The sequence below is a fragment of the Neofelis nebulosa genome, chromosome 1, assembly GCF_028018385.1.
Source record: "Neofelis nebulosa isolate mNeoNeb1 chromosome 1, mNeoNeb1.pri, whole genome shotgun sequence".
Classification (NCBI taxonomy): domain Eukaryota; kingdom Metazoa; phylum Chordata; class Mammalia; order Carnivora; family Felidae; genus Neofelis; species Neofelis nebulosa.
Genome location: NC_080782.1, coordinates 133,502,883 through 133,529,221, shown reverse-complemented (window position 1 = coordinate 133,529,221; position 26,339 = coordinate 133,502,883). Strand labels below are relative to the sequence as shown.

The following is a 26,339-nucleotide window of genomic DNA, read 5'->3' as shown; positions in this document are numbered from 1 at the left end:
AAGAGAACAATAAAATGTCAGAACTAGTAAGAAAAGAAATGAGCGGTAACTGATTTAATGTAAGTGATGGTAAATTTGCAAAATACTGAAATTCTTGCTAAATTGTGAAATGAAAGATAACATTCGATGACAAAAGAACAGATGCCACCATACGAGAATATGCACATGATGACAGAAATAAGGTAAGGGACACCTGTTAAACTTAATTTCATTTCCAAATTTTGTGTGAAGTGTCTCAGAATAGGGAAAATCATTTTGAAAAATCTAAGAGCAATCTGGGAGAAAAATGCTTATAAAGCTTGCATTTATCTTAGATGTTTTGCTGTGCAATATTCGTTCACATACTGTTTTTTTTCCTCCTAAAACCGAAAGGACAATGCTTGCACTACGGTGATTGCTGCATCGTTGTGGATTGTCGAACACAGGGGCCCTGGTGCCTAGAGGTTAATAGAGATTCGTGTTCTCCCACGGCTTGTAAAATCACAGCGTAGATATGCATTTCTGTTCGGTTAGTGAGAAAGTGAGGCTTTTGTGGTGACACAGAAAACCTCAAGACTTTTTTAATTCTGCTTTAATGTAAGTCATTAGAGCATTCCCTTTGCTGTAGGATAGTATTCTCGTCTCAGATAGAAATTCCTTCCCTGCAGAAAGAACACTAAGCACTTGGTGCTAAATCTTCCCTGGACTGAACTGAGTCTGGCACACTGTAGTCAGACAGTAAATATGTATTGAATGAGTGAGTCACCATTTATAATTATTCCAACGTTTTTTTTCCTTTTCCAAAGTAGCCTTCTCATTTTTAAAAATGCCTAGAGATAAAGTTCTAACACAGTAGATAATTCTGTTATGAAGAGGTTTCCAAATCCCATGTTAAAAAATTCTATTTTAGAAAATATTTAACATGGTAAATATGGGGATACAAAGGTGAGTCAATTTTGATTCCTTGGACTCTTGAGGTCTTCAGTTCACAGTCAAATGTTTGGATGTTTTGATTTATTCTGGTTATTCTAATTAATGAAATGAAAATTATGGTGAACATTTATTGAGTGGTTACCCAGTCTCAGATCCTATGAAAGGAGCATTACATGGGCTTTTCAAAAGTGAATGTTCCAGATGACCCTATGGGGCTGTTGTATAGATAAAGTCAGTGTACCTTTATCAGAGTTATTTAGCTAGTAGCAGACTATGAATCTGAATAATCTTAAGTCCAAAATCTATTTTTGCAAGTCATTAAATTTTATATGATAGTATGCAATTAAATTTATTTGATTTATTGCTTTAAATCTAATACTTATAACCTTTTGAAAGAATATCAGATTATAAATGTATGATTTAGGGAAATTCAGCATGTTTACTTGAGATGTTCTAAGTGAGCATCATAATACTTACTGTTTTAATCATCAGCCACACTGTTTTATTAGTGACCTTCAGTACTGACTGAACCTCAGAAGCATACTGATATGAGATAAGAGTAGGATATTTTTGTGTTTTCACAGTGTGGATCAATATATACCGTGATCCATCCTCCATCCATGTGTAGATGTACTCCTACATCTTTAGTGATTATTGTTTCAAGTTTTAAATATTTGTTATTGTCCTTTTTTTCTATCACATTAGGTTCTGAGGAAAATTTGTTTGGATTTCTTGTAATTACTTTAAAATTCAACCTAGTTTTACATGTGAGACAATGAAACCATGTGTGGAAAATAAAAGGACTCATTGGAAGTCATATTAAAATTACATAACAAATGCCCCAAGTGTATGATATGTGCCTGATATTTTACAAGAATCATCACAGTAAATCTTTTCCCCATTATCCCCACCTCCAGCCTGTGTGTGTGTGTGTGTGTGTGTGTGTGTGTGTGTGTGTAAAGGAGAGAAGGAGAGGGAGAAACAGAAAAAGAAGGGGACAGATAGAGGTGATGGAACTATTATTCTAATACTTGAGATTTTTATTGGTGTTATAAAAATGCAGTAAAAAAGTGAGAAGTATTTTTAGATTATTCTTAAGGTGTCTTGTAACATCAATTTGGTATAGAATAAAATGAGATAGCATATTAGCAATCCCCTGGTCTTCTGGTAGAGAAGATGCAATACACTTTAATAATTAAAACAAGAGAAAAAGTCTCTTCTGTGCTTTTAAAGAAAAGATACTTTTTTAGTGTAGGTTCAATTTTTCTTAATATTCAGTTTAGAAGAATTACTATATCTGAAGAAGTAAGTATATTATTACTGTGCTAGTTCTAGTGGATCAAATTGAAATGAACTGTGTGATTTTTATATGATCAATGCAAAACAGAATTAAGAACTTTGATAGCAGATTGGGTGTGAACAATGCAGGTTCTGAGGGATTATTTCGTCAAAACTGTTTACTAAAGAGTTAACAGAATGGTCAAATATATGTATCATATGTATTTTATACAAGTAATATATATTACAGTAGAGTAAAATAATAAAAATGGAAAAGGTCAAGCCATATGTTCTGTGTGGAATATTTTCCTAGTTATAATATAAATTTATGTTCTAAAAAAGGAAGGAAAGAAATGACTAGGCTTAGCTTCAATATAATAAAAGGATACCTACTTGCTGTAAGTTCTTTTTATTGATAATAACGTATTTTACAGTTTTTAGCCCTCTGTCCACAATTGGCTAAGTTTAAAAATATGGCATTATATGAAATGAAACATGCTTATGTAAGTGATGATTCATTTTTTTTCTGTAATTTACTGTTCAGAGGTTTTAAAAATGTTTAATAGAAGCCTTTAAGAATATTTTATACGATACTTTCAATGCTGTGTCCCCTGCATTTGCTTTGACATGTTACATGAATTACTTTATTAAATAGTGATTATTGAAATGTTGGACAGTGTGGTGCATGCAATTAAAAACTGTATTGCTCTTCTGTACATGCCTACATGTAAGTGACCCCATGGGTCTCCCAAAGTGAGCCTTTAACATTCCAGAATTTTTACTGTGCATCTGTTGCTGGCATCTAGCCCCCCACCCACACAGGCTAAGTCTAACTAAATGAAGTTTATGCTAGCACAATAAAGTATGTAAAGATGAAGTAATAACATGGGAAGACAGTTACCTTATTAGTCGGGTTGCTGAAATAGCTTCACTAGAAGAATGTATGCACATATGTGAAAGAAAATAGAGTGTGTGTGGGTAGGAAAGCCTAGAAAGTAATTTATTCAAATAGTATTTCTTATATATCTTTTTATGTTATATATTCCAGATGGGATTTATACAGCTCAATGAGGACTTCATATTTATTGAACCACTCAATGATACAATGGCCATAACGGGTCACCCACACCGTGTATATAGGCAGAAAAGGTCCATGGAGGAAAAAGTCACAGAGAAGTCAGCTCCTCACAGTCATTACTGTGGTATCATTTCAGGTAATGCCTTCTCCTGAAAGGGGTTTAACAAATATGCAATGTGAGATTAATACACTAAATTGTTTTTCTTCCTTTTCTTCCATCTGTCCATCCGTCTGTCCCTCTGTTCATCCATCACTCTTCTAGTTTTATACTTGCTCAAAATGCGGAGTCTCTTTGGTTAATAACATTTAAACGTATCTATTTTAGACTTCTCTTTTAGTTTTCTACAAAGTACTACATTTTAATGTCAAAAAATGGAAATTCACAAGGGTTCAGAGATTAATACATAACATGCATCTCTCTTGAATTGTGAAGTGTTCCTTGTAGTATACTATTCACCTCATTGGCACAGAAATGATACCGAGAGAATTCGAGATCTTCTGAAACTGAATACTGTGAGCTCATGGCCTTATTTTAGTCCACCTCTTTGAGAACATCATAGCTATCTCTTTCCTTTGACCAGATGCCTCTTTTACTTCTTTCTTCTTTTTCTTTTTCTTTTCTTTTTCTGTTTGACCCAAGTAAAAATCATCTTGGAGGTTAAAATTAACAGTGTAATAAGAAGAAGGGTAAAGATTTATTTCTTTGAATTTGCTCTCAGTATCAAAATACCTTAAATCTGGACTTTTCAGAAGCTCATAAACATTTCCAGCCATCAAATCCTAGTCTCTGTTTGTTTGTCTGCCAGTTCTTCACAGAAATAAAATGGGGCTGACTGTTTTGTCCGCTTTCTTACTTCCTTTGGCAGAGGTATGTGTGTTAGCAGGAACGGTAAGGAAAATGAATGATTTCTATTATGTAAGGAAGACCTGAAAGCCATAGCCAGCTTTCAAAAAATAATTAGAAGTGTCCCTAGGAAAAATTTTTACACATCTAATCCAGACATCTCAGTGACTATTCACTGATACAAGAAATATTTCCAGTTAGGATCTGAGGAAATAGGAATTTATTGAAGAAGTTTTGGTGTAAAGACATAAAAACTTGACTTGCACATTTAAAATTAGGTGTGAGTGTGGTTATTGCCAAGATACCAAATCTAAAATTGGTTATGGTATTTGAGGCTAGTTTAGGTATATGACTTGTGACAGTCAGTAACATTTGCAGAGGTGATAGGATGTTCATATCATTGCTCGTTTGGGGTGTTCAGATTCAGAAAGAATTGTAATATATTTCTGTTTAAATATATTTATCTCAAATTAATGTGTGACTTCTGTTTCCCTCGTGAAAGCTCATGGTATCAGTCTGAATGGGAATCATCTTCAAAAGGGCCTAAGTGCACCTACCTCTGTGCCACACTATTTGCTGTACATGATCGAGCCAATTTAAGTGAAACACATCCTTCTTCTCTGTTCTAAGAAATACAGGCACAAAGGAGATAAAACTGCTCAACAGAAGTCATAGCATTATGAACAAGCCAAAGAAAGGCTCTTGTGTTGAGGAATGATAGCAACAACTTGGATTTAGTCCATTTAAGGAAATTGTCTTGTATGGGTTATACTAAATATCTGCGCTGTGCAACTTTCAAATCGTAGTCAGCTCCAGCTGTTCTAATTACTCATGTACAGGATGACACAAACAAGGCTTTGTGTGCTATGGTCCACAGAGAAAAGATTTCTAGAAAATTCTTAATTTTAATAGTTTTATAAGGCACAAATACACAGTTCGTGTTTGACAAACATTGCTCATAAGGTTTCTATTTTTTTTTTTTTTTTTTAAGGCATGACTGTTCTGTATCATTTGACCTATTTAGGTCAAGCACAGGCACGGAGTGTCAAACTATCGGTTGGGTGATCTACTGAGTTTGCCTACTTTCAGACTTTTTAAAGGTCCAGAATTGAGAAAATGGTTTTAAAATTAGCAGTGTGTGCAATAAAGCCTTCATTTACTTATACCAATATGTCTAATTGTAGCTCTTCCCTTATGACTTCAGGCTGATGTATTAACATATTAAACACATGATTCAACTTTGTATAATTCGGCTTTGCCTTTGTGCAATGGAATCAGAAAGTTTCTGTGTATTCACATTGATCTTTGCGCTGTTTCCCCTTCCTCCTTTTAATGCCTTAGGTATAGTATGTAGCTGTGTATTGACTTCATGAATATCTTTTCTGAACAGGAAACTTCATACTTTAGGATGACTTTGTTGTGTTCTTCTATGAAAACATAATATAGAGAAGGCACATGAGATTGAGAGCCAGAGGCCCCCCTGGGTTCAAGGCATAGCTTCACTTTCACTCCTGCTAGGTACTCTTTTTCAATTCCCTTAAACTTTTTTTTTTTAATTTTAGTATGGTTGACTTATAGTGTTATACTAGTTCCAAGTGTACCACATAGTGATTTGACAACCTGTACATTATTCAGTGCTCACCACGATAAGTGGAGTTACCATCTCTCACGCTGCAAAGCCAGTACAGTATTATTGACTGTACTCCCTTTGCTGTAATTTTCATCCCTGTGACTCATGTATTTTATATACAAGAAGTGTGTACCTCTTAATCCCCTTCTCCTGTTACACCCATCACCCCATCCCCCTTCCTCTGGCAACCACCAGCTTATTCTCTGTACTTATGAATCTGTTCATGGTGTGGGTTTTTTGGGGTTTTTTTGTTTTTGTTTTTGTTATTTTTTTAAGATTCCACATTTATGTGAAATCATATAGTATTTGTATTGCTCTGTCTGACTTACTTAACTCAGTGTAATGCCCTCTAGGTCCGTCTATGTTGTGAATGGCAAGATTTCATTCTTTTTTATAGCTGAGTGATAGTCCATTGAATATATATCCCATCTTGTTTATTTATTCATTTTATGATGGACACTTATGTTGCTTCCTTATTGTAAATATTGTAAGTAATGTTACAGTAAACATAGGGGTAGATATATCTTTTCAATTTTTCATTTTTTTGAGTAAATAAGTAGCAGCGGAATTACTGCTCTGATATGAGATATGAGATCATATGAGATCATATGAGATATGATATCTCTATTTTTAATTTTTTGTGGAAATCTTTGGTGTTTTCCACTTTTATACCATAGCTTCTTTATTTGCAACATAAGCATGACCAGTCACATCACAGGGATAAAGAGCTAAATGTCACAGCTCTTATTTTCAAGAGGCAACCATTGTATTATTTTAGACAGACTGGTAAGTGAGTAATTATACTGAGGCATGATGGGAACTCTGCCACACTCGGTACCCAAGAAACTAGGTTCTGATATCAGGGGGCTGAGCCGCAAAGATCAAGCAGCAGCAAAGATGACAGCAAGATGACAGACTTACATCTCTGGGGAAAAAGGGGAACAGCAGGTGCAGGTTATGATAATGGACTCCGGAGTCTCTGCCTGTGTTCACGAACTTAATGCTACCACTTCCTAGCTGTGTGATTTTGGAAAACTTACTTTCTCTCCCCGCAACTTCATTTACAGTATACGAAATGGGGATAGTGACACCCAAACCTCCGGTCTGTTGTCAGAATTAAACGAGATCATGTGTGAAAATGAAAAACTTGTGTGAAGTTTTTAGTACATATGGTTAGAGAAGAACAAGTTTCAGGCAAAAGGAGCAATGCATGCAGGGGTATAAAGGCAGGAGGAGGCACCAGGTGGGGGAGCTGAAGCCAAATGTTTGCAGTGTGGATGGGAGATACAACCTTTGAAAGGTAGTCATGGACCTGGATGATGAAGGTACTTCCTTGTGTGTTCGATGGTAAGGACTTTACTTGGGAGCAATATGTGGTCTTTCAAGATTTTAAGCAGGCAAGTGACATTATTAATATATATTACATTACATTTTATTGTAAACCTATGAGTATGTCTAGGACTCACTGTTACAAGTAGATTTATAGAACTAAAGAAGAATGATCTATTTGAGCGGGACATAGAGATCATCTCTATTCTTAGAGACATCTCTAACTTAACCAGACAACTACTGAAATGGTTTCCATATGTCATCCATAACTGTTGAGGACATTATTGTCACCATGTGTATAGGGTATTATAGAGAGCACATGGTGAGCATTGATGACTAAACATTTTTCAAATTTCTTCACTAACTGGAAGTGTGTGGTGTCAACTGTGTTGTTCTTATACATGCATATGGGTAGAAAACCGTCTCAAGATTTGGAAGATGAAAAACGCGCTTAGCATAGTTGATGTAGACCCTGAAGCCATCAAAGAAAGCAACCTGATAAAAAGATTACTTCAATATGCATGGTTCTTACACAATGGTTAACTTGTATGATGGAGTCTACCATGAAGCTGAGATTCTTAAGAAACATTCTAGAATGTTCCATGCCGTCTATTTAACTATACCATGAAAATAAGGATGTAGCAAACTGACAGATGGGGACTGGGACAGTAAAGGAAACAAACTTTTTTCTCTCTCTTACTTTGTTCCAATCTCCATTCTAACCTCTCTCTTTTCAGGTGTTTAGTAACTTGTATTCATGTGTCTCACAGTCACTTCAGACTTAATAAATCTAAAGCTGAACCCATTACCTTCCTTCCCAAAGTCCCCTGTTGTTGTCTTCCACTATCTACTACCTGGTCACTCAAAGATAAAAATTGAACACCCCCCACCCCCACCTTCCCCGCTCCGCACAAGCCAAAACAAACGAGAGAATAACAGCAACAAGAGAATAATTCTGGAGTGCCTGGGTGGCTCAGTTGGTTAAGCATCCGACTTTGGCTCAGTTCATGATCTCCTGGTTCATGAGTTCAAGTCCCACGCTGGGCTCTGTGCTAATGGCTCACAGTCTAGAGCCAGCCTGGAGCCTGCTTCGGATTCTGTGTCTCCCTTTCTCTCTGCCCCTCCCCTGCTCTCACTCTGTCTCTCTTTCAAAATAAAAATATTAAAAAAAGAGAGAGACTAATTCTAACCACTTCCCCTTTTTTCCCCTAAGTCAGATTAATTTTACTTGTGATGATGACTACTTTCTAATATTTGCCTATCTTCTCATGCTTTCTATTCCTACCACTGCCTGATTTTTACATATAAGATCAGTGACATATCCACATAGGAGAGCTACATCTGTATTTTTCCCTCCATGGTTTATTTGGTGTTGACTCTGCCAAAGTGAGTCTGTTCATCTACTTGTAGGAATGTCTGCGACTAAATATTACAAGTATATATAACAACACACTAATATATAACTAAGTACCTTTAAGATTATTAGAAAACTGCAGAATTCATTGCTAATTGGCAGACATCTCAAGATACAGATAAAGTCAATTTCTTATGCTGCCTGTCATCATCTTTGGTTTCAACTACTCATACTAAATATGGATCTATTAAGTGTACTTTTAACTCTTGTGATCCTGTTGAAGATGGCTAGTGTTGTTTTTGTCTTTTTGCATTGTCATGATTCATGACATAATGCTTCTTTTCATTAAATAATGACTCTTTGCTTTTTATCACACTTTCATTAACTTTGTTAACTGACTCTACTTGGGTAAAACTTTGTTTATCAAGTAGATTTTAGTCTGGGTCACTGCAAAAAAAAGAAAAAAAAATGAAACTGTAAATTATGATGATAACTCAGAACAGTGAAGTTCCCAGTAATGGTAGTGGAATCCAGTTCATGTTAGATCTCAGAGATAACTCACTTGGGCCTAGAAGGCAGTAATAGAAGGGAACCAATAGTTCACAAATTCAAGGTATAAATTAATTCTGGCACCATGGAAAGATGTTAGAGGGTAAGAAAGGTGGAATAGTTTGCAAAGTGGAATAGAATAGACTTGAATTGAATTGACAAGCCACTGCCAAAGTACTTAAAACAAGACAAGAAAAGCAATTTATCAGAAGCCACCACAGTGGACTAGAATTATGAGAGTATGTACTTAGAAATTAAAAAAAAAATTAGAGACACCCAGGGAAACATGACTAATTGAACACACAGATTTATCTCCATGAAACTCTACTAAACACACATGTTTACTTCTGCAGATTCCATTAAAATTGTAGTAAAGAAATATGAAAGATGTTGGCCCACGAGTATAAGTTTGGGAAAGGAGGTGGTAGCACTTTAATGACATCAACCAAATTTTGGTGTATGGCAAGGAGCAGAACAGGTAATCAATGATTTAAGAATGGATTGTAGACATGGTTGCCCAACTGTAGAAATTGATTACAACTAACTGAATTGTACATCACTGGCTATGTGTTTTGTCATATATATTATATCTCAGTAAAGCTGTTAAAATAATAAGTTTCATTATTGAAGTACCGCATGCATACAGGAAATTGCACAAATGATGTGTCCCAACTGCTAAATTTTCCCAAAATGAACATAACCATGTAGTTATCACTCAGATCAGAATATAGAAAATGTCAGTATAACAGATGTCCCCCTAGGCCCATTCCTAGGCACTAATATATCTTACCTCAAGATACTTACTCTCCTTCTAACATCATGTCTTCCCAGTTGTTATGTTTCTGTAAATGGAAGAATACAACACCTACTCTTTTGTCATTGGCTTCTTTGCTCAACATCCTCTTTGTGAGGTTCATCCATGTTCTTGCACATTGTAGTAGTTGGTTCATTTTCTTTGTTCTAGAACATTCCATTGTATGGGTAGGCCAAAATTTCTTTATCCATTACACTATTGATGGTTATTCAAATTAAGAACAGTACTACTGTGAATAATTTTTACATGTGATTTATATACATTTCTGATAAGTATATCTTTCAGATCACTGATCATTGGGTATGCAAATGTTAAACTTTAGTGGCTACTGCTTGCTCATTTTTCAGTGTTTATCCTAATTTAAACTCCCAGTATGTATGTGCAGGGGACTTTCAGTTGTCTCCACACTCTTGACAACACTTAATATAATCATCTCTTTATTTTAGCCATTCTAGAGAGTTTAGTTAATTTAATTAATTGTGATTTAAATTTGCATTTCCCTGAAGAGTAATGAGACTGAGCACCTTCTCATATGCTAATTAGCCATTTAGATGTCTTTCTTTGTGTGAAAAATGGCTGGTCAAGTCTTTTGCCAATTTTTCATTTGGGTTATCTGTTACTAATTTAGAGTAGCTTTTAATTTGTTCATTATGGAAAAGTATTGTAAATATCTTCTCCCACTTGGTGGCATGCTTTTCATTCTGATAGTGGCATGTTTTAATAAACATTTTACATTTTTATGTAGTTAAATGTATAAATACATTTATTTGTGGTTACTACTTTTATTTGGCCTTGTTTGAAGAAATCTTTATTTCCCTATGTGATCCTGATGGAAGGCAGAACCGAGTCTTTTGTAACCCATGCATAATGTTTTAGTAATTAAGGGCCACTGCCTGAAATGAGGACGTGTGAGGTAGTCACTTCAGGCACTCTCTTCAAGTAGACCTTTGTTTTGTCACTGGTTTCAAAAAGAAAATTGTGATTTTTTTTATTGGATTATTTTATTTATATGGACTCTGTGCTAAGAATTTTACTAATGCAACCTTATTATAGGACATCAACACTAGAAAGTAGATGTTGCTATTGTTCAGATGAGGAAATCAAGGCTAACTGACTGATGTTAGTTTCCCAAGTAGCAGAGCCAATAAGTGATACAAGTCTATCTAGTCTATTTGATTCCAAAGCCACACTCCAAAACCAGATGCCCTTTTAGCTTCCATGTATTCAGGGAACTTATTTGGTCTTGCTTACCATTATATTATCAACATATCTTGGCATTAAATAAACATTTTTTTAAATGTTTATTTATTTACATTTTTTTAAATGTTTATTTATTTTTGAGAGAGAGAGATACAGAGAGTGAATGGGGAAGGGGCAGAGAGAGAGGGAGACAGAGAATCCCAAGCCGGCCTCACGGTGTCAGCAAAGAAACCTATGTAGAGCTTGATCTCACGAACTGTGAGATCATGACCTGAGCCGAAATCAAGAGTCAAACACTTAACCAACTGAGCCACCCAGGTGCCCCTTAAGTAAACATTTTGAAAAAATTATTGAAGAAACGGAAATTTTGTATTCACTTTGCCAATATGGAGTCACATTGGAAAATCCATTTCTCTATTGCAGACAAAGGAAGACCTAGATCTAAAAAAATAACAGAAAGTGGAAGAGGGAAACGATATTCATACAAATTACCTCGAGAATACAACATAGAGACTGTAGTGGTTGCAGACCCAGCAATGGTTTCCTATCATGGAGCAGATGCAGCCAGGAGATTCATTCTAACCATCTTAAATATGGTAGGCAAACTTTAAAGTGCGCTTGGAATTTTTTCAAGAAAACTCTAAGGAAGAAATGTGTGAGTATAATGACATTCTTTAAAAATTAATTCATTACTATTCTTTCTTTTATTGACATCAGTAAAAAAATGCTTTGGGTATACCAGATACCTTAAAAGAAATATCAAAAGTAATAATTCACATCTTCTAGTAAAAGAAACCATCGTTATTGTTGATTTCAATGTGGCAGACTCTTTCTCTGTTATTCTTTTGTCTATTCTTTCATGACCTTCTTTTCATTCTCTTTTATAAAAGGCCATTTGCTGAAATTAGAAAGGTTATGTATTTTTTTGTATGCATGGCCCCACCCAAAGTATTAGACATTATGTGGTGGAACAAAAATGGAGGTTGGTAATCCACTGATAGGTATGTAAAATTTGATGTCAGATATAATACTAGTTTATGAGTAAGACCTAATAGCAAATAGCTCAATTTTTTAAGCAGGTGGATCACATGTAACTAACTTCAGTTAACAGTTTCTGAACTGCAGAAATCTAGTTTGTACCTAGTATCATACAGATGTTTACCACCAAATGAATCCTTTGACTTAATTATATACTCTTTGGTTAAACTTTCTGCAAGGCGGAATTAAAAGGTCGGAGTGAAGAGCCGTTCTTAGGGGAGAATGAACATCAATAAATGCCAAAGGCAAATGCCCATTTATGATTCCAGTTACCATATAAGGCAGGGTAAGAACCACTGATTCAGGGATAAATATATTATGTTTTGTAAAATTCTATTTTGACTGTTTTTGCTCATTTTTACTATTTGGCTTATTTGAGCAGGGAACAGATTTGCCCACACTTCAGTCATTTCTTACCATGTTCAGCTACCTCCAGAACATTCCACCAGCAGTCTGTTACAGGGTAGGCTAATACAGCCTACCAGCTTTAGTTTCTTCTAAGTAGTTCTATCTCCGAAAGTATGGGTTTGACGTGTCAGCTTTCTGTTTTCTATTACAAGTTAAGTAAATATTAAATTCTACAAAAAATGAAGTACCACATAAAAATTCACCTTGCTTTCCAGCCCTGCTGCACACACCATAGTTTGGGAAAAACAGTTATAATGAGGATCTGAAACCATTAATCAACAGTGGCCTGCAAGCTTGTCTTCCTGGGTAACATTGAAGAGAAGAGCTTTGAAAACCCTTTTCCTATTTGGCAGCTAGCTTAGAGAGAGAGAAAACTACTCCAGGGAATGAATCGGGAGGTGGCGTAAAGCAGGCTCAGTTTTCAGGACTGTTTCTCAGAAAAAAAGAGGACACTGGCATTTTGTGATCTTAAGAAACATTCTAGGGTTTAGTTACTAAAATACTTGTCTTCAGTATTGTAAAAAGCCCAGCCTTCCCTCTATATCCCATTGAAATGGCATAGACAATCAAGACTGCAGTGAGTTTCTCAGAAGGCTAGGTCTAAATTTCTTGGTATTTAAAATGAATTAGCTATGTTATTCTTGCTTATTAAGCTAATTTTAAAATTATTTAAGTGGTGTTAAATATAAGATTTCTCAACTAAATTGAGACTTCTCCCATATCTGGACTTTAAGAAAAATAAATATGATTTCAAGTTTTATTTTAGGATTTTTATTTTTATTTGTTTTTAGGTTTTTAACCTTTTCCAACACAAGAGTCTTGGTGTGCAGGTCAATCTTCGTGTGATAAAGCTTATTCTGCTCCATGAAACTCCAGTAAGAAAGTCTTGAGTTTTTTGTTCAATTAATTGGGTGAGAAGTTGTGTTCAGATGCTTTTAAGTAAAGTGAATGTTAGGAGTGTGCTTTTTATTGACTTAAAAATCCAGAAATATCCACTAAGTCACTTAAACTATACATAAAACTGGCCTTTAGTTTTGGTTAATACCTCAGTTTTATTCTAAAAATGGAATGTTCTTAGTTTCCAAGGATCCTGACAACAAACCTTAACTTTCCAAGATGTAATTTTTAAAAGTGATTTTTAATGAGAGTTTTATTTTCTTATTTAAACATGTGCTTTTGAAATGTTTTCTTATCTGTAATTCATTTCAGAGAATACTCTGTGGCATCATTTTAGTATGCTACTTAACTAGAACTTTGAGAAAACTTTGTTCTTAAATTGTAGAAATAAAATTAAGTTATTTAAGCCAGAAAGTTCCACATTCTTACAACACCTCTCTCCTTTTTCAGAGTAACATTGAACAGATTTTGTAGTTATTGTACCCTCCCAAAGTTGCGCGATTTTCAGCTGAGGCTAAATTATTTCTGAATGTCTTCCAGGTTCTAATTACTGTTGTTATGGTCAGCGGTCCGCTTTAGTAATTCAGGAAGTCTCGTCAGTTTTTAGTTTTTTGTATATCTGAAAATAATTTGCCTTGAAGTGAAATCTCTTCTCTTGTAGGCAGACCTATATATTGGGCACCATGGAGAGAAAATGCTAGAGAGTTTTTGCAAGTGGCAGCATGAAGAATTTGGCAAAAAGAATGATATACATTTAGAGATGTCTACAAGCTGGGGAGAGGACATGACTTCAGTGGATGCAGCTATACTTATAACAAGGTAAATTTTCCAAAGCCAATTAAATGACATTCCTAATTCGATGGCTGTGCTGTTAATCGGATTAATTCCTTCAGAGAATGCTTTTATTCCAGATTTTGTGTTCCAAAAAACATTGGCATAATGATTTTAGTCATCTCCCTCAATTCATAATAACTGATTTCTGAATAGGCACATTTTGGATGGCATATTGACAAAACTTGTGGCTAGTTAATTTAAAAAATATTTACCCTCAGGGCGCCTGGATGGCTCCGTCGGTTAAGCGTCCAACTTCAGTTCAGGTCATGACCTCACAGTTCATGAGTTCAAGCCCCGCGTCGGGCTCTGTGCTGACAGCTCAGAGCCTGGAGCCTGCTTTGGATTCTGTGTCTCCCTGTCTCTCTGCCACTCTCCCACTCACACTCTCTTTCTCTCTCAAAAATGAATAAACATTAAAGATTTTAAGAAAAATAAAATTAAAAAAATACTTTACCCTCAAGTTTTGAAATGAAGACATAGCCATTGATGATGGGAAGTGAACACTATGGTGAATTTTGGTGGCACTTCACAAAAAGCCTATATTGTATGTTTTTCAGTCATCACCATGGAGATAAAGCACCCAATATATTAAACTCAGTAATTGATAAACTTTCTGGTACCACCTGAGAAAAAAGTTTCAATTAAATCTCTAGCTGATTAATTCTTGGCTCCACTGTGAATGTACTCCTAACAAACATTTGTCATGCAGCATTAAAGGCAAATATAAAAAGATGAAACAGTGAACAACAATATGCTCTTTATGGGCACTCTGTGTTAGTAATTATTCGTAAATTTTTTGTTTAAAGCTATTAAAAATGAATAGTAATTCATTATTCACTAGCAATTTAATTTTAGCATCAGCAATGTTGACATTTCCCATCACAGAATACACACTAACATCTGAATATGATTTTCTGTAACAGGTCTGTTGAATTCATGATAGCATCTTATTGCTGAATTATACAAAAACTCTTCTAGTTCTGCATAATTCACGAAGGTGAAAAAAATCTATTGTAAGAACACAATTGGACTTCCACTTCCAACTGTGTAGGTGTACCTGCGATTGGACTTTTACAGTAAATAGCCATAAAACTGAAGAATATTTATGAAACAAATGCTTTTTATTTATTTATTTATTTTTTAATTTTTTAATGTTTTTATTTATTTTTGAGACAGAGAGAGACAGAGCATGAGCAGGGGAGGAGCAGAGAGAGAGGGAGACACAGAATCGAAAGCAGGCTCCAGGCTCTGAGCTGTCAGCACAGAGACCAACGTGGGGCTCGAACTCATGAACAGTGAGATCATGACCTGAGCCGAAGTCAGACGCCCAACCGACTGAGCCACCCAGGCGCCCCTAAACAAATGCTTTTAAGTCACTGGAGGATGAGCAGTGCAAGACTGCAACTTTGAAAGAAGGAAAATTTATTAAGGGAGCCCCACAGTCAATCCAGATTATTGCCTGGGAACAGTTTTTTGACTGGTATAGCAAGCTGGAATCTAGGTAGAGCCCAGTGGTCCTGCTGAAGGTACTGTAGATGAGGATCCTATGCAGAGAATGATGCCAAGAAGCTTGTGTGCAGATCATCTTGGAGAACTTTGCAAGACTGGTCTGAATATCCATAGATAGAAACTTTCCAAAAGCATCAGAGTGCTACAGCTATGGAGTTGAGATTGTTAAAGGACACTAGGAATTGAGTAGATTCAGGCCTTGAGAGTGGAGCGACCTTATTAGTACCTTGTCATTACTCCTGGTATTTAGGTGAAAAAACAGAAAAGCTGAGCCTTCCTAGTAGGGACTTAGATCCAGAAAAATGTCTACTCTTGACCTGCCCTAACAAAGCCTGAAACCAAGCACCTGTAAAGTATTTATGGGAGATAGACTGTGGAGGTTTACAAAAGCTTGGGAATTATCTTGAGCATTAGATAGATCCTCCCTACCAAGGAATAAACTCAAACCTCCCACATTCAGAGTGACGAGCCAGTAATTGAACTGGCTCCTAAAACAAGAATCAGTTCTCTTCAGAGGAAGATAAAAGAATCCTGAATCTCTGTAACATATCTACATTGTCTGGAACATAATAAAAACTAGTCAAGCAAAGAAACATGAAAATGTGACCCATGGTGAAGGAAAAATAGTCAATAGAAACTGACCCTGAGATAGTTCAGATGTTGGATTTACTGATTAATGTAGTTGTAATTGGAATCTCAGAAGAAGAATGAGAATAGGTAAGAAAAATTATTTGGACCTACAATGGCAAAATTGTTTCCCACATTGATGGGAAAAAACCCTTTATTATTATTATTGAAAAATTTTTAAAAACATTTATGTATTATTGAGAGACAGACACAGAGTGTGAGCAGGGGAGGGGTAGAGAGAGGGGGAAACACAGAATCTGAAATAGGCTCCAGGCTCTGAGCTGTCAGCACAGAACCCGATGTGGGGCTCGAACTCACAAACTGCAAGATCATGACCTGAGCCGAAGTCGATTGCTTAACCAACTGAGCCACCCAGGCGCCCCAGGAAATAAAACCCTTTAGATATCTACATATATCATAGGAAAATGAGTAAAAGTCAAAGATACAAAAAATGAGTTTTGAATTGTCCAAAGAGATGCATTTCACAGGGGAAACAATGTTAACATTGATGATTGACTTCCTGTCGGAAAAAAATGAATATAAAAAACAATAAAAATGGTATCTCTAATGTATGGGGCTAGGGGGAACCCTATCAACAAAAATTGTTAATGAATTCTTAAAAGTGCTTTCTTAATCTATCAAAGGGTATCTACGCACATATACACAAAAATCTACAGTTAACAACACACTTAATGTTGAAAACCAAATATTTTCCATTAGAACTGGAAGCAAGGCAAAGATATCAATGCTTACCACTTCTATTCAGTTTTGTACTCAAGATCATAGCCAGTTTAGTAAGGTGGGAAAAAGAAAAAAACAGTTCTTTTTTTTTAATGTTTATTTTTGAAAGAGAGAGAGAGATTGTGTGTGTGTGTGTGTGTGTGTGTGTGTGTGTGTGAGAGAGAGAGAGAGAGAGAGAGAGAGAGAGAGAGAGAGGAACAGAGAGAGGGGGAGACACAGAATCCAGGCTCTGTGCTGTCAGCTCGATGCAGCGCTCGAACCTATGAAATGCAAGATCTTGATCTGAGCCAAAGTTGGATGCTTAACCAACTGAGTTACCCAGGTGCCCCAAGAAACAAAAGTTCTAAATATTGGAAAGAAAAAAATAAAAAAAAAAATTTCTCTTCACAGATAATATACCTCAGTTCGAATAAAATTATAAGAAATATAGCAGAAAAATTGCCAGAAATTATAATTGGATTTTTTAAGCACATAGAATATAAAGTCAATTTATAAAAATTTTATTTAGGGGCACTGAAATAGCTCAGTCTGTTGAGCATCTGACTCTTGATTTTGGCTCAGGTCATGATCTCATGATTCAGGAGATTGAGCCCCACATTGGGCTCTGCTCTGACAGCCGGGAGCTTGCTTGGGATTCTCTCTTCCTCTCTCTGCTTCTCCCCCACTCTCTCTCTCACACACACACACACACACACACACACACACACACACACACACACTCTCTCTCTCTCAAAATAAATAAACTTAAAAAACAATTTTATTTATGTATAATGAAAATGTACAATTGGAATAATGTTATAGTAACTTCCAAAACCATAAAAAATGTAAGAATAATTTTAAAAAATATGTGTAAAACCTCTAAAATGATATCTACAAAGCACTGAGAGAGCTGAGAGAAATTAAATATCTAAATAAAGGTTTTTATTTGTTGGAAGACTATTACTGAGATTTTCATCTTACCCACATTGAGTGAGAGTCACTATAATCTCCATGAAAGTCGGTCCCAGCTTTTTTTGTAGAAATTGGCAAGCTGATTCCAACATGTATTTGGAAAAATAAAGGACATAGAAGAATCAAAACAATTTTGTAAAAGAAGGACAAACGGGGTGGACTTAAATTATCTGATTTCAAAACTTATTATAAAGATTTGGTAATCAAAACAATGGGATTTTGGCAGAAACTTCGCAGGATAGATGAATGAAACAGAATAAAGAATCTCGAAATATACCCATGTATATATGGTCAACTGACTCTCAAAAACCCACCAGTATTACTGAGTGATGGGAAGATAGTCTATTAATGAAATGGCTCTACAACATCTGGATATCCATGTGAAAAAAATGAATTTAAACCCTGCTTTACACCTTGTGTGATGTTAATTCATAATGGAGCATAGAAAGCTACGTGATATAGCTACAGCTGTCAAACTCTTAGTCAAAAAACAGAAGATCTACATGACTATAGGGAGGGTAATGATTTCTTGGATAGAATATAAGAAAAGCACTAATCAAAAGGTCTTGAAAATAATCGTTTGGACTTCTTCAAAATTTAAATCATCTCATGTGCAAAATACATTGATATGAAAATGGAAAGGCAGTCCCCCAGATTGGAGAAAATAGTGGCAATACATCTGTCTACCAAACTATTTGTATTTGAAATATGTGTGTGTGTATGCATATATAGTATATAATATACAAAGCTTCCAACTTCAAAACTCAGTAAGAGGGATGATCAAATAGAAATGACCTGTATTTGTCCAGTGCTAGCTGGTGATCTTCAATTGCCTAAATGACCTCTTTGAGTTTCATCATTAATGAGGATAGTAGTAAAGGGTAGAGAATATAAGACATCTTGTATAACATGAGGCCTACAGTGAAGGTTCAGTAATTTTATTCCAAACAAATAGTTGTGTAAGATCCTGTGTAAGCTTATATTCATGTGGCAGACCTACTATCAGAAATACCATTTGTTGTACTATTATATTGTCATTGTTATTGTATTTATAGTTTTGTCAGCCCTTATTTAGGGCTGACATCTTCCTTCTTTAGGAAAGTCATCTTCCTTATTTAGGAAATTATAATTTCGTAACATTGGGTGTCAACTACCCTCAAAAAAAAATTAGAATTATAATTTCATCCCATGTTAGGGGCACCTGGGTGGCTCAGTCGGTTGAACGTCTGACTTTGGGTCAGGTCATGATATCGCAGTTTGTGAGTTTGAATCCCACATTGGGCTCTGTGCTGACAGCTCACAGCCTGGAGCCTGCTTCGGATTCTATGTCTCCCTCTCCCTCTCTGCCTCTTCCCCGCTCGGGCTCTGTCTCTTACTTTCAAAAATAAATAAACATTAAAAAAATAATAATTTCATCCCACATTATCTTAGACACATTTAAGAACCCTCTGTTAGTGCTGAAGATATGCTGTAGTGCTTTTATTTTGTGTTCTCTTACATTACTAGGGAAAGTTAGTGACGAGGGAGGTAATGATGAACAATGGTTAGTTAAGAATGCGACTTTTAAGAATTTATAATATTAGAATAAAATATAGCACACAACAAATTCCTTTTTCAGGGTTTGGAAGAGAAAAATGAAATTGGAAATGAGGAATGAAATTGTCACACTATTGGTGGGGTGAGACAAAACTTGCATAGAGAGTATGATCCCAATACTACACGTATGTTTATACATATTAGTTGTATACAGTGAATTTAGTTATGCAAATACATGCAAATAAAAATGGAGAAATATACTTTAAAATGTTAACTGTAAGTACTACTCCTAGATAGTGGGATTGTAGGCTAATGTTTTAACTTTATTCTGTATTTTTCAAATTTCTGTAAGAAATATATTACATTTTAATGGGAAAAATATGAATTAGTAATCAAATTATGAGTATCATCCTCTTTAGTCTCAGAAGTAGTATTTCAAACACCTAACAACTGTGAGAAGGATGACAGATTTCATTAGCTGACAATTCTGTAAAAACCACTGTCTAAACAGAATTTCTGCTCCAGACCCAAAGAAAAGCCTTTTTTTGTGGGGTGAAATTTGCTATGGTTTTGCTGAGCCACTTCATGTTTTATGGGGCAAAAAAATCTTTGTACACCTTTCATCCCTTTAGTAGAAATGTTGTCTTCGCTTTTTTGTACTATTATAGGTAGGACTTAGAATAGGACCGAGTAGGTTTTTTTTAAATCACAACAGGAATAAAAAAAGAAATAAAACAGAAATAGCAAAATTGGTGATTGAAAATAGGAAAAAAAACCTATCAAAGTGTATAGACACATAAAATATTAATAGATACTGACAAGTAATGCTACCTTTACCTCCCCGTGGGGCTAAGATTTATTTGGAGGATTCCTGTTTCTCCATATCACTTCTTATCAGTGCCATAACAATGAAAATCAGTGCACTAGAGGGAGTGTTATTTCTAAGTGACCTAGCACCATTTGATTAGTAAAGTCTAAATGAAAGGTTTGAGTAATTGAGGTAGAAGTATCCCTTTTATACTAAGTATCCCTTAGTGTAAACATGAAGGTGATCAGATCTTTAGCTTTATGTGGAAGTTGTGAAAGATAAAATAAAAATTTAAATCTCTTTGCATTCCATGGTGGATTCCATCCACATGGGACAAGTTGACTGACCAACTTCCACAATATTCTCCCCTTAGATTATTAAGCAGTGTATGTTATGTGAACATAGTAGTAGGAAGGAGTTTTGATAGCTATTAATTTTGGTTTCAACTAAACAATGTTTTTATAAATTCAAACCTATCTGCAGTAATATATTTGTTAAATTGTTCTATGATACTGAAATAAATAATTTAAAGCTGACTCAGTGGTTGTAGGCTCACAGTTACAAAAACACAAAGCATGTCCTTCCGGCTGTCATCTCTATGATTTCTCCACGTAATTTTCACATTTCTCTTTGAAATCATGCAGAAGAAATAAGTTTCTCTTGAAAACGCTCTTAAATTTACAATACAATTTAATTACTGATAACTTTGCCTTTCATATTTATGAAGATGTTTTTGGTTTATGTACAGTACTTTTGAAAGTTAGTTTTAAACTAACATCATTGGCAAGTAAGATAGGAAATTTAATAAAGTATACAAATGGCAGAAATATATTAATTTAATACAACTCATAGAATAATTTTTGAGTGAATCATTTATAGGTATATCCCAGGACACTACAAAACTCGACAATGAGACTTATTCTCAAATGCATCTTCATTCTTGGAAATTAAAGGCTACATTTCATTTTTTTTCAATATAAATCAGAACTTCAGCAGAATTTATTGGCCTTCCCACTTGCCAGAGTCTAACAGTATCATTTCCATAAACTCATATTATGAAACTCTGTGATGCAGGCTTCAAGCGCACTGAGCCAACATGAGCCAAAGATGAGAGAATTTGAATCCACGTGATCATTGATCTCGGCAGCAAACAAATCAATTTCCCCCATCACCTCCTCCGAAATTTTGAATATTATGAAGTTAAGAATACATTATTTGGGCCTTCTTGAAAAGAAGTTGACAGTGGAAGAATTGAAGATTAAGAATTATAATCTGATCTGAGGTTTTTAAATCTTGCTCACAATTTATTTTTTAATTGTACTGAGAAGTCCTTCCAGGGCTTTTGGAGAAAAGAGCTTGCATTTTTAAAAAATAATTTGTTTTATTCATGTGTTTGCTGAGTAGAAATTGGCTGTGTGAAGGACTCCAAGTGCCCTTGAAAATAAGCAGTGCATTTGTCATAGTTTTATCGTCTTGTTTAGTTACAGATGAAGTCCCTTGTTTCACATTATGTAAATCAAATAGTTCTGTTGCAGCCTCTTGCATTATGATATGATGTACTGTACATTTAGCAAAAGCACATAAAATCCCTTTCCCTCTACATCTGAATATACTTTACCCTCTGTGATTCTTGGCCCTAAGGTGAAGATTTTGCTTTTATGTGATTCTTTAATTTTCTGCATTACCATATTATTCAGTATCATCTGTTGTGGGTGTTTCTCTCTCCATTTGTTTGCTGGCAAAGGCAACTGCAAAATAGAACTATCCATTATTTAATACAATTCCCCAGGCTTCTTCCTCACTGATCCCGGGGCCCTTATCACATTACAGAAATGATTGTGTGTCGTCCTCTTCTTTGACTTCAGAGTAAAAGCCTTTTTTACTTTGTATTCTTCCCCTTTACCCACTGCTTGGCATCAAAGAGGCACCTAATGAATCCAGCAGCCTCCAGCTGTGCAGGTTGTACACCGCACAACAGTAGAGGGAGCTTTTTACATTGTTGTGTACATAAATGTATCCTTAGAATTAAGCACTACACACCCTATACAACCAGGCATGGTATCCCTGTGATAAATTTGATTTTTGTATCTTCTGATGCAGAAAAGGGCTAATTATATACTTGTAACAAAAAAGTCAGCAAACCTTTTCCATTCCTCTTTATCAGTAATTATATTCAGAATCTGAATGTATTCTACTGCCAAAGGGATATATTTTCCTACATCATTTGTTGTTAGTTTTGAGCCACAGAGACTAACTTTACCCAAGTTAAGCACCAAAAGAGGTGTCTCTCTGGAATTCTTTGGTAGATGGGGAAAATTCTATGTGGTACTTAGCATCAGAGGGAGAATTGAGAAATTAGACATTAAGAAAGACAGTGAAGAAGGAAACTAGAAATGTCAACCACTAGGTTTGGATGATTCAGGGCCATTCATATTTTCTTACTGTATTATTTATTCGCTTTAGATCCTCTAAAAAAGTGGCTTTGGGTCAGGATAGAGTGGGGAGGCAAATTCTGTGATTAGAAGCCAGTGACTAGAAAATATGATACATTTGAAGGTGGTTTCTCAGGGGAATGATGCTGGGGGTTAGGGGATAGTTAGGGTCTGCCTCAGTGGCTGTCAAGGAATCACTTAGATTTTCAAAACGTTCGGTTATAACCCTGAGAATAAGTGTTCCAGTGAATGTTTTGTTTGTATTTCTAAAGTTTTCAGTTTTGATCTTGAATATTGAAAATGTTGAAAGGATGCTATTCACTAGTTTAATTTAGAAGTTTAGCATACGGTAGTTCAAGTGATTAATGGGATAAAAGGTAAAATTTAAGTGTGTCTTCCCTCATTTACTTAGAGTTGCCTTTCTAATTAAGGCATGTATTTAAAAAATTTTTTTTTTACAAAAACAAAGTGAAACTATTAAGATACTCAATGCTGATGGACAATCTGCTTATTTAGTTCAGTAAAATTTTCTTTGCTATTTACTTTCTAATAATTAACAGAAATTGACCTACTTTACAACATTAATTCGGTTGGAAAGTACACATATGTTAAGGCAGATGCAAGTAATATTGATAAGATTGTGTATTCTACGTAAAAAGAGAAAAGATGATTTGTACAGTGAATATTAATCTATCAAGTAATAGCAGCCAGCTTTCACTTGTCCAGGATGGATTAACTAGTTTTTAGATTTATCAGAATAAAAAATAATGGTTTATTTCAGAAACAAAATTAACATTTTTAGATTAGTGACAACATGTTGTGCTGTTCCTGTTGTTTGGAAATACACAGTTATCAGTAGGTAGCAACTGTAATGTTGCACTGTGTCTATTGCATTCGAGGTATGATTGACTCCTCTGCAGCCAGATGAGAGGTCTCTAGAGTAGGTCTCTCTAGAGCAAAGATGTGTCTGCTATGCAGTCTAAAAGCAGGAGCAGAGGAAAACATGGCTGCTAAAACAAACCAAAGCCAAATATTTAAGAGTAGAATTAATTAGTGAGGAAAGGAAAAGGAAAGGATAAGATGCAAGAGGGTCTGAGTTTCTGCCTTTCTTGAATCCTGGTGAAGTATTGGAAAAGTGTTCTTCGTGGAGAGACCCACAGGAATAACAAATCTTCAAGTGATTCTTTGTGCAGAAATTCATGAGATTGGCAGTCATTCCTGTATTATTTTTGTTACACATAACTGCAGAATGGTAAACATATTCCTAAATCCTGAATATTATTTAAATATATCAAGTTTATATTAAGTCAGTTAGGTGACTTGTGTTGAAATAGATTATTTAAGGTTATGTTTTATCTTCTTTTATTTAAAAATTTTTTTAACATTTATTCATTTTTTGTTAGAGACAAAACATGAGTGGGGGAGGGGCAGAGAGAGAGGGAGACACAGAATCCAAAGTAGGCTCCAGGCTCTGAGCTGTCAGCACAGAGCCCAATGCGGGGCTCGAACTCATGGACCATAAGATCATGACCTGAGCTGAAATTGAACACTCAACTGACTGAGCCACCCAGGTGCCCCATGTTTTGTCTTCTTTATTGCAACTCTACCTTTGTCTACTTTATTCTAGTAATCAAGGATTGATTCTATATGGAAATCATGTCTGTCAGATATTTGCCAGGAGGAATAGTAAAAAATTATCATGATTAATTGTTGATAGTAAGTTACATCATTCTGTAGTTCATTCATATCCATGGCTATCCACACATACCCGTTTTTTCCTCCAATCTTATGGAAAGGAAATAGCAATATTGTAACAATTACTAATGTTTACAATAATTCATAATTCACACATTCCCCACTTGTAGAAAGGTATCTTTGAAAAAAAAGTTTATTATCAATTGAGGTCAATGTGAACATCTCACTGAGGCAGTTATACAGTCTTTCCATAGTTTGGTAAAAGAAACTGCATGATATAAAGTGTGATAATAGAATAAGTCTATATGGCTTGATTCTATGTACATTACGATCTAATCAGGTTAACAATACATATATGTTTCTCTATTCTAATTTCTATATGTTAGGTCACAAATTATATTCCATTCCTTTAATTGTGTGATAATCTGGCTAGATAATCATGAGATGTTCCCATTATAGACATCTTGGAATTGTAGAAAAAATAGAATAAAAATCCTTTTATACATACAGATGAGCCAAAAAATTAAAGGCTGTGGCAAAAACAAATACATAAAACATACACACACACACACACACACACACACACACACACACACAAAAGCAAAACACAAAAGAGAGCTTCTGAGGTAAAGTGATCGTTTCCCTGGGAGGAGTTATTTGGACCTAAACCTCTCGGTTCTTGGATTTAACTCCCAGACAAAGAGAATACTTTGAGGCTTTGCGAGTGTGGCAGTGGAGCTGAAATGATTGCATATAGGCCAGAACCCTTAGATAACTACACCTTTGACTAAAGTATGATCTGGTAGAACCTCAGCAAAAGAGTGCAGGCTGTCGACAAGAAGCATTCCAGCTCAGCCATGACTGCAAGTTAGGAAAAAACCAGCTCCTCTGGGGATTTGGTACCACAAATATGATTTCCACATTGAAACCCTTATTGAAAACATGCACAACACTACTCTGAAGGGTCCCTTTATTGACTTACACCGCACAAGGCTACTGCAAATAGAGTGCAACTAAATTAGTTCACCATAGAATTTCAAAACACAAAATGACATGGGGTGCCTGGATGGCTCAGTTGGTTAAGTGTTCGACTTCAGCTCAGGTCATGATCTCATGGTTCATGAGTTTGAGCCCTGTGTCAGGCTCTGTGCTGACAGCTCAGAGCCTGGAGCCTGCTTTGTATTCTGTGTCTCCCTCTGTCTCTGCCCCTCCCCTGCTCATGTTCTGTCTGTCTGTCTCTCTCTCAAAAATGAATAAATATTAAACACAAATAACAATAACAACACAAAATGACAGCATCTTTCATGATAAGAGCCAGGAGTCCCAGTAAAGACTAATTTAAAAAGCTGGGATTAAAAAAAAAAAACAAAACACAAAAAAAACCTGTTCACAGGATTAAAAACACCAAAAAAAATCAAAATGTGAGAATAAATTGTTTGAGGGGGAAAAAGTTGATTTGAAAATTGAGGAAAATAAAACAACTATAAAAGAAAGGTACTTATACTTAAAATCTCACTATCTGAGTTGAAGAGCAGATTAGATGCAGCTGAAGAGAGTACTAGTGGATTGGATGATATATCTGTGGGATGTTCCCAGAAGGCTGCCTCGAGTGGTTAACAGATGGAATTACAAAAGAGTTCTTGAGAGTTACAGACATTAGAATGAAAAGAACAAAAATACATTTAAAGACCTAAAGGTATTCTAGCATAATAGAGAGAATGTGAGAGGAATACCTACATAGATAATGCTAAGAATTTTTATGTGTCATAGGATCTTCAAATTGGAAAACACCAAGGACCAAAGAAGATAAATAAAGTCAAAATCAGTACCTAGAAACATCTAGGTGAGACTGCACATCTACAAAGACATAAAGAA

General features: G+C 35.4%; 1 protein-coding gene across 2 annotated transcripts in view; it reads left to right on the top strand.

The window, feature by feature from the left end:
- Positions 1–26,339, top strand: part of ADAMTS19 (ADAM metallopeptidase with thrombospondin type 1 motif 19) — a 241,310-nt gene that overhangs the window by 44,819 nt on the left and 170,152 nt on the right. For both annotated transcript variants that reach the window (XM_058737110.1, XM_058737119.1), the window contains exons 3-6: positions 3,239–3,404; positions 11,412–11,584; positions 13,226–13,309; positions 13,993–14,150. In XM_058737110.1, coding sequence (XP_058593093.1) covers positions 3,239–3,404; positions 11,412–11,584; positions 13,226–13,309; positions 13,993–14,150 — 581 coding nt within the window. The remainder of the gene's footprint in view (positions 1–3,238; positions 3,405–11,411; positions 11,585–13,225; positions 13,310–13,992; positions 14,151–26,339) is intronic.